We start from the raw sequence: 12,927 nt of genomic DNA, 5'->3' as shown, positions 1-12,927 counted from the left end.
TCTTTATCTTTCTGTCAAGTCACCTTTTTCTGTCACTGAGCCTTACTCTGACACAGTAAATGCCTGAACTCCAGTTAAACCTAAGGACAGGGACCCAGAGCATGTCAAGTTAATATGTGACCAGCTTTGGCTTTCAAGCACCGTTATGAAATCATTGCGAGAATGTGTGCAGGGTCGTGTGGAGCTGTCAACTGGGAAAGAAGGGGTTAATGGTCAAAGGAGCTTATCTCAGCAATTGATCCGCTTCTATAAAAAAGCAGGGATGGCAGGCTCGGAGTAGAAATTTTTCTGTAGCACTGATCCTTCGAACTATCAACTGTCTTTTTTGTTCGTATAGTTCACCATCAAGTCTTCAGTTCGTCATGGGAGTTGCCTACAGTGTTGGAGAGTAAGTAAAACAAATCTCTGAGGAGTCTGTGAACATTGTGATGCTGGGTGCTGAACATTGTGGTTTTCTCTGAAGTTTTTTCAGCATGGGAGCATTTTGATTTGCATTTTTAACTTAACTTAAGAAAGAAAACAATATGAGCTTACAAGACATTTTACTGCTAACAATGCAAGACTCTAAACTTCAGTTTCACTCATAATTGTATGTGTGCAAAACAGATATACTGCAAAGTTATGTGGAATAATTTAATGTTTAAGTGTTAGCTGCTGTCACTGAGACGTCTGTGCAAAAGAGGGAAAATGTAGTTATTGCTGTTTTAACATGGTAAAGGTATTATTGCAGAGGTAGATCAGCTTTGGAGGTCGAGGAGTTTAAGCATCTTTGGATGTGCCAGAACGAATGAGTGAGACAGGAAGAGGGAAAAAAACAGAATTGTATGCATTGATAACCACAGGACTCCATGACTAATGCTTAAAGCATTAAATGTCTCTTTCACAGTTTAACTTTTCATGCCAAGACATATCTTAACTTGTGGCAAAAGTCCTTTGTTCAATTGCCAGTTTGTTACCACTCACATGGAAAGTGGAGAGAAGATCCATTATGTGGTTTTGAGCACTAACAACCAGCTTATTGTATTTAGGTGCTTATTGTAATAAAGGCGCTATCTTAGGACACCTTTAAAGTGATCTGTTATGTTAGAATGGAATACAGGCTGCTTATATAATTTCAAGCCACACAAATGAACACCTGAGCTACAACAACTCAAGTATAATATGATATATTTTTATTTTTCATTAATAATAAGATGCATGTTGTCTCTTTGTCTACAGGGCTGAACATCTCTTCACCTTCTTTGTGGAGTGGTCACCAGAAATCTACACTAAAGGCAATAAGAGATGCAGCCAGCCTCGTTACCTCATCAGAGAGAAACATCAGAAGAGTTATCTGATAGTGAACAAGGATGCCACTGTGATCAACAAGCTGCTCAGCAAACCTGTCAGAAACACTGAAACCGATGAAAACTGGGAGGTTAGTTTTCCAACAAAACCCTGCACATTTATGGGTTCCAGCCATCTATTTAAAAATGCTCCGTGGGGTTGTTTAGTGGGTTCATTACTGTAGAAAAAGTCCTCCCTGCTTACTTACAGCAACCTAGGAAGCAGAGCAGAGGCAGTTATGTCTGAGCTTGTGGGAAATCCTACTGACTATATATGGACATCCTGTCTTTCAATCCAAAAACCCAAGTTTCACTTTCCAGTAAAGGGAAGAAAGTAACCGTCACTGGCAGAGCTAACCAATGAGCAGACATCTACTCGAGTTTCCGACCAATGAAAGTGAAATTCACCCAGAGGGTACATAACTGAGGACTACTGCCTCTAGACAGCAGACATGTGGTACAGCAGAGTGCAGAACTTGACAGAGAAATCAGCAGCTATGAAGCTAATGCGACCAGATATTAAAGTGCTTTATTTTGCCAGTGGTTGTTTGGAGCCTTATGTTGAGGTGAGTTTTGTAATGAAACTGTGCAAAACTATGATATTTCAGGTTATTAAATCTAAAGGGCAGGTGTTGTTTGACATGTGGGCAGCCTGTAAATCTTCTGAATTGTAATGCAGGGAAACAATTTAAAGGAAAATGTAGTGCATATGAAAAACGTGTTAAAAAGGATCAGCTTTAAATGCATTTGTTTTCTCACCAACTTGTTGCACCTTGTGAACTGTTGCAGATTATCACAGTGAAGGACTCCAAGCGTCGCCTCAGTCTGTGCAGCTCAGTGGAGTCTGAACCAGAGGAGCAGGAGTACCAGGAAGTTGATGATGTTCTCCCTGTCCTGAGCAGCCAGAGCCAGCTGTTAGATGATCACCACCTACAGAGAGTAAGTCATGCAGCATTTCTGATACATCCATGTGGACAAGTGTCCACAAAAACATATCCATCAATATCTGTTCTGTCTCGAATGTTTATTATCAAATGATCTTTAAGGACATTATTTGATCAGCAGTTTCTTTCTTAACAGCTGGCTGGTCACATGCCACCAAGGACCCAGGGCTATCCGTGGCATCTGGTCTACAGCACAGCCATCCATGGGAGCAGCCTGAAGACACTCTACAGGAATATGTCTGGTCTGGACAGTCCTGTGCTGCTGGTCATCAAAGACATGCACAAAAAGGTTTGCAGCTTGATCTTAAACCTTTTTAGAACAAAAAAAAAAAAAGCAAACTGATGCCTTCGTTTACTAACTGCTTTCTTGGTATTTTCAGGTGTTTGGAGCTTTTTCATCTGATCCATTCAGAGTCAGTAAATACTGCTACGGCACTGGAGAGACCTTCCTCTTCAGCTTCAACCCCGACCTCCAGGTAAGAGTGGATTCATTCATTCTTTTCACCCACACTTTGTTAATTAGACTGCATCAATCAGCAAGTCTGAAAACGGATGTGATTTTACTGAAAGAATGCTTAATATTTTCAAGAGAAATAAACACAACCTAATTATAATCCTTGTTACATAAAAATGTGTATTTTTAAACATCAGTTTCTCACGTAATGTTTTTGTCCTTTCTGCAGCTATACAGGTGGAGTGGGGACAACTCCTACTTTGTGAGCGGCAACCTACAGTCTCTGCAGATTGGTGGAGGAGGGTAAGTTGTGTGTGTGTGTTTTATTACATTAATAAAAAGTAAAGCATAAATCACAAGATTTGATGATGAACAACTTTTAGAAATGTTTGTTTCTGACTTGCTTTTTCTTCTTGTTTGTAGAGATGGCTTTGGCCTGTGGCTGGATGCTGATCTGTATCATGGTGCAAGCTTTTCCTGCCCTACCTTTCACAACGCACCTCTTTCTACACATGAAGATTTTATCGTGCACGACGTTGAAGTCTGGACTGTGCAGAATTGACTGAGAACGCCTGAAAAGGGCAAATATAAAACAAAGCTTTCCTGAACGGATCTACAAGCTTTCAAGACTTCATGGAAGAAATGTGGTTCAGCCACTGCTTTTCCCTGAGACAGCAGTCACCATCATCTGTACAGCGGGGTCAGATTAGCCCACGCTCAGTATGAAGTCTACTGGACTGGCTCTCAGACCAGGTCTTTCTACTTGGTTTAACTTAATCTGTAAAGGACGAGTAGAAACTTGAAATCCAGGTTCCTGCTGAGTTGAAATACCACCTGTTCATCAGCAGCTCTTTGCTAAGCACAGAGAGTAACCGGCTTATCAAGCTTTAAACTGTCTATGGCTTTGATTATGGATTATGGGTCAAAGTTCACCCAAAAATGTGTTATTGAAAAGTCTGCAGTTGTTGTAAGTCCACTCAGGATTAGAATAGTTTTTATGTAGCTTTTATTAGGGATTAATTTAATGGTTAATAGTAAGGGGGGTTGTTAGAATAAATGGTAAAGACACTGTAACATGAAAGGTGCCAAGTGGTTTTAATGCTCACTCCATGAGAAAACTACAGCAGAAGGTGAAGAAAAAATAATCGCACTACAAACAAATTTCTGTCTCATCTGTGATGTTTGCTGTTTTTTTTTTTTTTTTTACTTTGGAATACTGTATGAAAAAATTCTAGGTATTTTACAATTTTTGCATATTTTTATATCATTCTAGTTTTTCAAATATGTTTTTAAAGCAAGAAACAACATGACATTTTAGTGTATGTCTGTTTGGTTTAGTGCGTATGTTTGTATGTAAATCTACACAGCAGTGCTGGCGCTGCCTCTTTTACTTTATGCTGAACAATATTAAAAATTTTCTTTTTTGTTTAAACTGTGTGAAACAGCCTTATTTTGTTGTCAATTAGCCCTCAGTACCCCTCAATCACATCACCTTAAACAAAAGACATACAGGCATTTTCCTTTTAAAGCATGTAGGGGGAATGGTAATACAAAGTAATTGGGGGTTTGCATAAAGTGGAGCTTTAAATTATTAAAAGTATACTATCCATTGTATAGGATGACAGAGAAAACAAAAATCTTGAAATGTTCAGATTCAGTGTTTATCAGAGGTGTGCTGCATATCTTGAACAGAAACCTGACAATAAGATTGATGCATAAAAGGGTTACTTCAACTCTATGATTTATAATAATAATAATAATAATAATAATAAATTTTATTTAAAGCTCTTTTCAGGGCACCCAAGGACGCTGTACAAAACACACAAAAGAAAACATTAACAGTTCAGGAAAATCAAACATAACACAATTAAAAACCAAAACATAAAAGGCACAGTGGCGAGGAAGTGATTGAAAACAAGGTTACAAACAGTATGCTGTTCTGAAAAGATGGGTTTTGTGTTTGGAAATGAAGGTGAGGAGAGAGTCGGCATTGCGGAGGTCAGGAGGAAGTGCGTTACAGAACTGGGGAGCAGGGCGACTGAAAGCTCTGCTCCCCATGGTGCTGAGGTGGGCAGGAGGGACAGAGAGATGGATAGAAGAGGGGGAGCGAAGACATCTGGAAGGGGTGACTATGTAGAGAAGGTCTGAGAGGTAAGGGGGTGAGAGTTTATGTATGGATTTGTATGTATAGAGGAGAATCTTGTATTCTATCCTGTACTTCATGGGAAGCCAGTGGAGTTCTTGCAGGATGGGAGTGATGTGATCAAAGGAAGGTGTTCGGGAGATGATGCAGGCAGCAGAGTTCTGAACCATTTGGAGTTTATGAAGGGATTTTAGTGGGAGGCCAAAGAGAAGAGAGTTGCAGTAATCCAGGCGGGAGGTGACAAGGCTGTGCACAAGGATAGAGGTGGTTTGGGGGGTGAGGGAGGGGAGAAGACGGTTGATATTGCGCAGATAGAAATAAGCTGAGCGGGTGATGTTATTAATGTGTGAAGTGAATGATAAAGTGCTATAGAGGATGACACCCAGACTCTTGACCTAGGGGAAAGGGGGAAACTGAGCCGCTGTTGATGGTGAGGGAGAAACTATTAACTTTCAAAAGGGTGGATTTGGTGCCAATGAGGAGAATTTCAGTTTTATTACTGTTGGAGGTGAACCAGGATTTTATTTCGAGGAGACAGGCAGAGAGGGAGGTGGGTGGGAACGTGGAATTTGGTTTACAGGACAGGTAGAGCTGGGTGTCATCCGCGTAACAGTGGAAACAGATATTGAATTTACGGAAGATGAGACCAAGGGGAAGGACATAGGTGATGAATAGAAGAGGCCCCAGGACAGAACCTTGGGGCACACCAGTGGAGACTGGGGAGGGGTCGAAAGTGAAAGATTTGAGTTTGATGAACTGAGTGCGGCCATTGAGATAAGACTGGAACCAGAGAAGGGGAGTGGAAGTGACACCGAGTGAAGAGAGTCTACTGAGGAGGATGGGTTGGGATATGGCGTCAAAAGCAGCACTTAAGTCAAGGAGGATGAGAATGGAGAGAAAACCAGAGTCAGCTGCGAAGAGAAGGTCATTGGTTATTTTAATAAGGGCTGTTTTGGTGCTGTGACGGGGGCGAAAACCAGATTGAAAAGGCTCATGCAGATTAACACTGGATAAATGGGAATGAAGTTGAGAAGCGACTGTTTTTTCCAGGATCTTAGACAGAAAGGGTAGATTGGAGATAGAATGGAGGTTATTGAAGTCATTGGGATCTGACTTCAGGTTTTTTCAGAATGGGAGCGATTGAAGCAGTTTTGAAGGAAGATGGAACAACACCAGTGGAAAGTGAGGAGTGAATAATGGTAGTTATGAGGGGAAGCAGAGAGGGGAGTGAGGATTTGACAAGAAATGTGGGAATGGGATCAAGGTGACATGTAGAGGTTTATCACATTTCAAACAATAAAATAATTTCAAGAAACCCACCAAAATTTGGAAATTTAGTTGAAAAGCAAATGGATGAACATGACACTCTCAAAATGATATTTCTAACCAGAACCTAATAAGAAACCAGAACATAAAGTTTACAAGCACTACATTAGGGTGAATTTATTAAACTGTTACGCAATAGGTAATTTTTAACTTCAAAACAAATAAAATAAAATTTTAGTTTAGTTTTAAAGTGAAATCTTAAGTTGGGTCATTTAATTGTATATCAGTATAACTCGGAGGCTTTTTTGGTGTTAAATTTAATTCCACTGTCTCATTCACACATCTCTCTGTTTATATCTCTGTCTGCCATGTGTAAATCTCCACTATAGTCTAGTTCTCTGTACAGAGTAGGGATTTCAGCAAGCTGCATTCCTTCGTGTATAAATGTCACTTTTATGTCCAAGATGTTACAAACATTGAATAGAATAATGAGAATAATGTATAATGAATAGATTATAATGTGTTATGATAATATAAATATTACAAATATATTAAAATAATTTGATTTATTACATATTTAAACTAAACATGTAATAAATCAATTATTTTATATTGTTAATACACACACACACACACACACACACACACACACACATATACATATATATATATATATATATATATATATATATATATATATATATATATATATATATATATATATATATATATACACTACCGTTCAAAGGTTTGGGGTCATTTTGCCATGGGATTCAATAGGGAAGTGACCCCAAACTTTTGAACGGTAGTGTATATATATATATATATATATACTCACACTGAAGAGTATGGACAAAGACGTGTAAAATTTTAAAATGACTGTAACATGTTGTAGATGCATAGATAAAACACATTCAAGTTGTCAATTCTTCCCTTTTTTTTAACCTCACCCATGACATTATTCCTGTCCAGTGCAGCGTCAAGTGTACCTGACTCGTTATACAAACTAGATGATGACGCCATTCAGCGACTTCTAGCGACAGCCAATAGCTGCTTTCCTTACTAGGGAGTTGGCAACACTTCAGGTCAGGTCTGAAATTTGACAGGGTATTGTATAGCAATGGCCGGAGTTCAGGCTACACAACCTGTTCAGGAGCCACAGGTTGATATGTCCAAGACTAATAGCCCGACACCTGAGGGATATGACAAGAAGTGTATTTTTTGTAAGATTGTGAACAATGAAATGGGCACAGAACTTCTTCACAAAGTAAGAATATTGTGATCACTGAGTGCTTAGCTAGCTAGCTAGCGTTAGCCGGTGTTTGATGTAAACAGTAGCGTTGATTAGCTCCAAAAGAATTGTATAGCGAAGTTGTGGTTAATGTTGCATCTTTGTGTTAACTAACATGCAGAATAGTAAACGTCGCGTTTGGGTTCACTGATATAGTTCTCCAGTTATCTATAAGTTCTAGGGCGTGTCTTCCCGTGTAATCCCATGCTAACGTAAACAGTTAACGTAGCAGTTTGCTACATTAATAAACAGCAAGGCATTAAGGTATGTTTTTCTTGGTGTTGCAGGATGAAGAGATCTCGTGTTTCAGAGATATTAAACCAGGAGCTCCACATCATTACCTGGTTGTCCCAACAAAACATGTTGGCAACTGTAAATCACTTAACAAAGACCACGTGTTATTGGGTAAGGTTTCACATTTCTGAAGTGGTGTTTTCTATGGAAGTGGTTGCTCTTTGAAAAAGTCTGCCTGCATGCTCTTTTCAATTTACAACCTCACATACAGTATCACTAGTTAGATATTATAAATCTCATATGACAAAAGGTCTGTTCCAAATAAAAACCTATTTCTTGAAGCTTAAAACTGATCAAATGTTTTTGTTGTCATGTTTAGTGAAGCGAATGGTGGATATAGGGAAGGAGATCCTGCAAAAAAACAGTGTAACAGAACTCACCGATGTCAGGTTGGCTACTTCAGCATTTCATAGTTGAGTTGTGCTTCAAGGTTACACACACTTTCAATAAATCAGTTTTAGTGGCAGAATTGTGGTGATCATGACGTAACACTGACTATATGGTATTTAAATCTTTTTCTTTGCCCATAGGTTTGGTTTCCATTGGCCCCCATTCTGCTCTGTCACACACCTACACCTTCATGTCCTAGCACCTGTCAGTCAAATGGGCTTCATGTCTCGCCTCTTCTACAGACTCAACTCTTACTGGTTTATCACGGTAAGTACTTTCCATCTGTATCAAAAAGTGATCATGTTTTACAGTTTTATAATTATAAAATTGCTTTAAAGTTTCTGTGTGTGTCATTTAGAGCAGTCCATTAGCAGAAATGGAAGATGGTGTTGATAACTATGTTTTTATTGATATAGAATTCAATAGAAATATGCACTTATGTTTTCATTAACATTTATGGAAATGAGAGATGAAATGGGGTGTGTTTAGCTGATATGTGTAGTGTACCCACAGATTAACTAATATCCCTTCTGTTTGCATGCATTTATGTCTTGCAGGCAGACCAGCTGATTGAACTTCTAAACTCTAAAGGAGACACAAACTAATCACTTTGAAACAGTTTTTGCATCACTGGACTGTGATGAGGTACTTAGAAATGCTGCAGATGCCTTGTTGAATGGTACAGAAAGTACCTCTATCTGTTTGGCCATAGCTGATGACAGTATTTTAAGCTGTTTGCTTACTTGATTTGATTGGGACTTGAAGCCAAGTAAAAACCCAATGGAAACTCTTCTTTTGCTGCTTCAAATATATCATAGATATGCCCTATGAATATTGTATAGTTTAATCATTTCGCAGATGAAGTGAAACAAATTTTCATTCACCAAAACGGGACAAAACAAACCAAAAACAACTGGATGGACCAAGAAGGACACAGGCAAAGTGATTCAGACAATTCTCTAATTTCTACTAATCTAATAAGGCTGATCCATTGATACAGTTGCATTCCTGATATGTTTGGCATGTTTATTTACATCTTTTCAAATCCAGAAATACAGATGTACTGCACACGTCATTTGATTTCCTGACTGTATGCATGTTATAACAAAATCTAGAATTGCAAGTAAAATTCTTGTATGATTCGTATTTAACCAGATACATTTTCAGTGTATACAGTGAATATCTCAACCGTGCTCATTTTTAAAGCTTAACTGTTACGGCTCAAAGCATGAAGTAATATCTACATATGCGCTTTACAATATTCCTTTAAAGTTGAATCCTCAGGTTAATCCTTTGACACTAAAGGTACAGTACACACTGAAGTCAACAAGCACTGAAGTACAAGTTAGCATTTTTCATTACTGTGCATCTGATATTTGATGTAATGCCATGTGTAAATGTAAGCTGGCTTTTATTTTTTTTATTTATTTTTTAATATTGCTAACAGACTGTATATAAAAGATGGGCGTAGACATTGTAGTGTCACCCACCTGAGCTTTGACTCCTAACAAATTGAAATAACCCAAAAGTTTATGAATTACAGCCTTAATAAAAGCTTGTTTGTTTTCTAAATTATAAGGAAAGGAGCCTAGATTTTTTAAAATTATCTCCCTTGGCATTATCTTGTAAAAGATAAAAGCAAAGGAGAAAATTCTGTCCCACCATTTCTTGCTGCTGCAACATTACAAATTGCATTCAGGGATTTTCATGGACTAACTTGTACAAACTGGGATTCCTGTAAATTAATATGATGACAGGCAAGGCCAGGGAGTATGAACACTTGCTGACTCACTTTTGTAGCTTTTTCTTCCCTCTTTAGAGTTACCAACAGTAATAATGATAATACTGAAGTAAAATTTTATAGTTCATCTTGTAATACTAGAACATATAAAGAAAGGACTTGATGGCTTCCTGTGGAATATTTTTATTCTAAATTCTGTAGAAAGCTATAATGAGACTCACATTCCTGTTTAAATGTGTTCGGGTTGTTGTTGAGCGCTCATTTTTCTATTCCACATTCTTAAAAAATTCTCTTGACATATTTTTTGGTAGGTAAAATTAGGAGTTTTTTTTCCTTTCAATTCAGCTGTACCCCAAAGATTTCTACACTTTTGGACTTTCTTTTGCAACTAAGAGTCGCTGAACATTAGGTTTCCTGTTGGAGGATTAAGACTAGTTTGGAATCTGAATGCTGTGTCCATCTTTTATATACAATTTATGGCAGTGTCATACTTTACCACTGTGAATGAACTGACTGTAAAAATAAACACTATGTATTAAAGCTTTGCACTTTAAGCATTACTCTAATTTAAAATAAATAATACAGTATATAATTGCTTTTCAGTGTCTTTATTATATCTGCTGTAGGCCTTAGTGGAAACACGCTTTCTCTAGAAATGCACATATTGCTGTTCACATTTAAATAAATAGAAAAAAAACTGACATAGATTGCCTATATACTTAAAAAGATAGCATGTATAATCTCATAATTATTCACTGCACTCTGTTATAGTGTTTTTTTTTTTAGTTTAATATGAATCTGTCTCAGTGGGGTTCAGTCACACAGAAGTCAGCCTGTGTGGACTACATCTCTCGGCTGGCCTAGGAACGCCTTGGGATCCCTCCGGATGAGCTGGTGAATGTGGCCGGGGAGAGGGAAGTCTGGGTTTCCCTGCTTAGGCAGCTGCCCTCGCGACCCGACTCCGGATAAGCGGCAGAAAATGGATGGATGGAGAAGTCAGCCTGTCACGAGTGGCTAATTACAAAGCTTGCTTGTAATAAATACATCCTCTGAAGCACTAAGCAAAGACGTGGGATCATGTTCATCCTATAGCACTGTATTGTCTGTCCCAGGTAGTTTCATGTTACCTTTGTCATTGGTTCAGTCCCGTCAACCACTCAGGCTTTTTCCCAGCTACTCACTCCTCAACTTTCACCACATTAAAATGTGGGAAGGACTACGGTCAAGGTGTAGTTTTCCCTTTGTTAATTAGATTTGTCTTAGCAGAATGAATGCCAGTGACATCCAATCAACTGAATCATTTATACATGACTGTTTTGGAGCAAAGATGGGTAAAATGGTGAACTACAAAACAACACATCTGTTGTATTCTCAGCTTCTGCTTATGGTTTAGTTACAGATGACTTTGACGTGTTCAAGCCCTCTTACTGTAAAAATTACCATATCAGCATGCTGTTGACCTCTTGGTGCAATTTGTTTTCGTCTTTTGATCAAATCTGTAGGAGCACTTCTGACATTACCTGGGAGCAAAAACAAACAATTATTGTCATAAAAACAAACTTAATGTAACATTTAGTGCAATCCTCATGCTATTTTTCTACTACAGTGAGGGCTGCTGTGAGGTAGTGCCTGTGGCGTGCAACATGAATGAAGGCATCAATCCTAATCCAAGTTTCTGTTCACCAGAGTGATAACTACATGATCATCTTTTCCCTGCCACAGCATCTCCCCCTCAAAGTCAACCAGCCTCTGTTTTCTGGCCCGTATAAGGATTCCCACCAGTTTATTAGAGATGGTGACATAATGCTCAAACAGCTTCCCAAACTCAACAGTGATCACTTTTCCACTGCTGCCACTTCCATCCCCATCTTTATCTTTCAGCTCTCCAATGTTCCTTATCACCTTGCACAGCTCCTGAACCTCTCTGCTGATGTGTGTGTGTGCATCCTTCCCCCGTTGCTCTGTCAGGGACCCTTGCAGAGGTCTTCCATAATCATCCTGTCTCGTCTGAGGGGCCACTACACTTGGCCTGGCGTCATGGCTGAAGGGGTTATGCTTCTGGTACTGCTGGTGCTCACTAGACCACTTCTGCCAGTTCTCTTTCAGGCCTTTCACAGAAGCAATGCACACTGCAGTGTCATTGCTACACTGGACAGGAGCGTGGACATCACCCTCAGTTTCAGTGGTGGTGCTCTGGCTGTTTGTTCCCATCATTGGTGACACCAGTCATTTCTGTATAAAAAATATATATATGTTACTTATTTTGATGCTGTTTTTGTCATTATTTATTGCAAAGTTAGTTGTCTAAAATATTTCAACAATCATAGTTTACAAGCAGACTGAACTTTTCAACAATGTCATTGTATATGAATGCATGGTTTCATATGACTGAGATTTAATGATTAGCAGTAAAAGTCACAATCTGTTTAGCAGCATTTATTAACGTTTCATCAAATCGACGAACAAAAAAGAAACATCTAAATATCAAACATTAAATATCTAAGAAGTGTAGATCTTGCTTTCTAGTTACCTCCAACTTTATACAACCTTTCACAGATTTGGGGTAAAATAATCAAACTTACAGGCGATTGATTCGATCCCCACTTCACTGTTGATAACTGCTGTCAAAGTACAAGAACTCCTTGTTACACGGTAACTATCTAATATAATTTATTAACACTTCAGCTTTGCTGACAGTAGCAGGAGTGCGGATGCCTTTCGATCGTCAGGAAAAACCACTCTGATGGACATTTGTCGTGGCCAATGGTGTAGAGGAACTGACCTGGTCACCCAATCACCGGATAGGGGGCGGGATGAAAAGTGTCCCTGTGGTGTCTCTGAGGTAAAGCAGATTATACTCCCTTCAGAGAGAAGAGTTATCTCACCCCATATTTAAGACATAAAGCTATTGATGACAAAAAGTTGGATATGCATAATATTTCTAACTAGGATGCAAAAAATAAGCAAAGGCAGAGGTGATACTTTTTCTTTAAAATAGCCAGATAATTATGATATTTACAAATTCGCAACATTGTTAAATGTATTATAATGTGACCATAATAAAACTATATTGTACAGT

The 12,927-nt window shown here is 38.6% G+C and overlaps 3 protein-coding genes across 5 annotated transcripts; 2 read left to right on the top strand and 1 right to left on the bottom strand.

Annotated features, from left to right (window-relative positions):
• The first annotated feature begins 278 nt into the window (after positions 1–278).
• Positions 279–4,028, top strand: LOC121642255 (TLD domain-containing protein 2-like). Of its 2 annotated transcripts, XM_041988868.1 has the most exons (7): positions 279–388; positions 1,219–1,417; positions 2,115–2,264; positions 2,406–2,558; positions 2,650–2,745; positions 2,953–3,026; positions 3,147–4,028. In XM_041988868.1, exons 1-7 carry the CDS (start codon positions 363–365, stop codon positions 3,283–3,285), a joined length of 837 nt encoding a protein of 278 aa, XP_041844802.1. In that variant the 5' UTR covers positions 279–362; the 3' UTR covers positions 3,286–4,028. The 2 variants fall into 2 exon arrangements, with proteins under 2 accessions (XP_041844802.1, XP_041844803.1); XM_041988869.1 differs by lacking the exons at positions 279–388; positions 1,219–1,417 and adding an exon at positions 1,427–1,891.
• A 3,184-nt stretch (positions 4,029–7,212) lies between these two features.
• hint3 (histidine triad nucleotide binding protein 3) lies at positions 7,213–8,798 on the top strand. 2 transcript variants are annotated; one of them, XM_041988934.1, is made up of 5 exons: positions 7,213–7,399; positions 7,711–7,828; positions 8,037–8,106; positions 8,248–8,374; positions 8,665–8,798. In XM_041988934.1, the coding sequence occupies exons 1-5, from the start codon at positions 7,253–7,255 to the stop codon at positions 8,710–8,712; spliced, it is 510 nt and encodes a 169-aa protein (XP_041844868.1). In that variant the 5' UTR covers positions 7,213–7,252; the 3' UTR covers positions 8,713–8,798. The 2 variants fall into 2 exon arrangements, with proteins under 2 accessions (XP_041844868.1, XP_041844869.1); XM_041988935.1 differs by lacking the exon at positions 8,665–8,798 and having other exon boundaries at positions 8,037–8,129.
• A 199-nt stretch (positions 8,799–8,997) lies between these two features.
• On the bottom strand, positions 8,998–12,570 carry si:dkey-29b11.3 (actin-binding Rho-activating protein-like). The gene is made up of 2 exons (XM_041988933.1): positions 12,431–12,570; positions 8,998–12,080 (listed from the first exon to the last, which is right to left on the bottom strand). Exon 2 carries the CDS (start codon positions 12,060–12,062, stop codon positions 11,511–11,513), a length of 552 nt encoding a protein of 183 aa, XP_041844867.1. The 5' UTR covers positions 12,063–12,080; positions 12,431–12,570; the 3' UTR covers positions 8,998–11,510.
• Positions 12,571–12,927: the final 357 nt, after the last annotated feature.

The sequence above is a fragment of the Melanotaenia boesemani genome, chromosome 6 (genome assembly GCF_017639745.1).
Source record: "Melanotaenia boesemani isolate fMelBoe1 chromosome 6, fMelBoe1.pri, whole genome shotgun sequence".
Classification (NCBI taxonomy): Eukaryota; Metazoa; Chordata; class Actinopteri; order Atheriniformes; family Melanotaeniidae; genus Melanotaenia; species Melanotaenia boesemani.
Note: the sequence above shows the minus strand (reverse complement) of the source record. Positions and strands in the feature narration are given on the sequence as shown.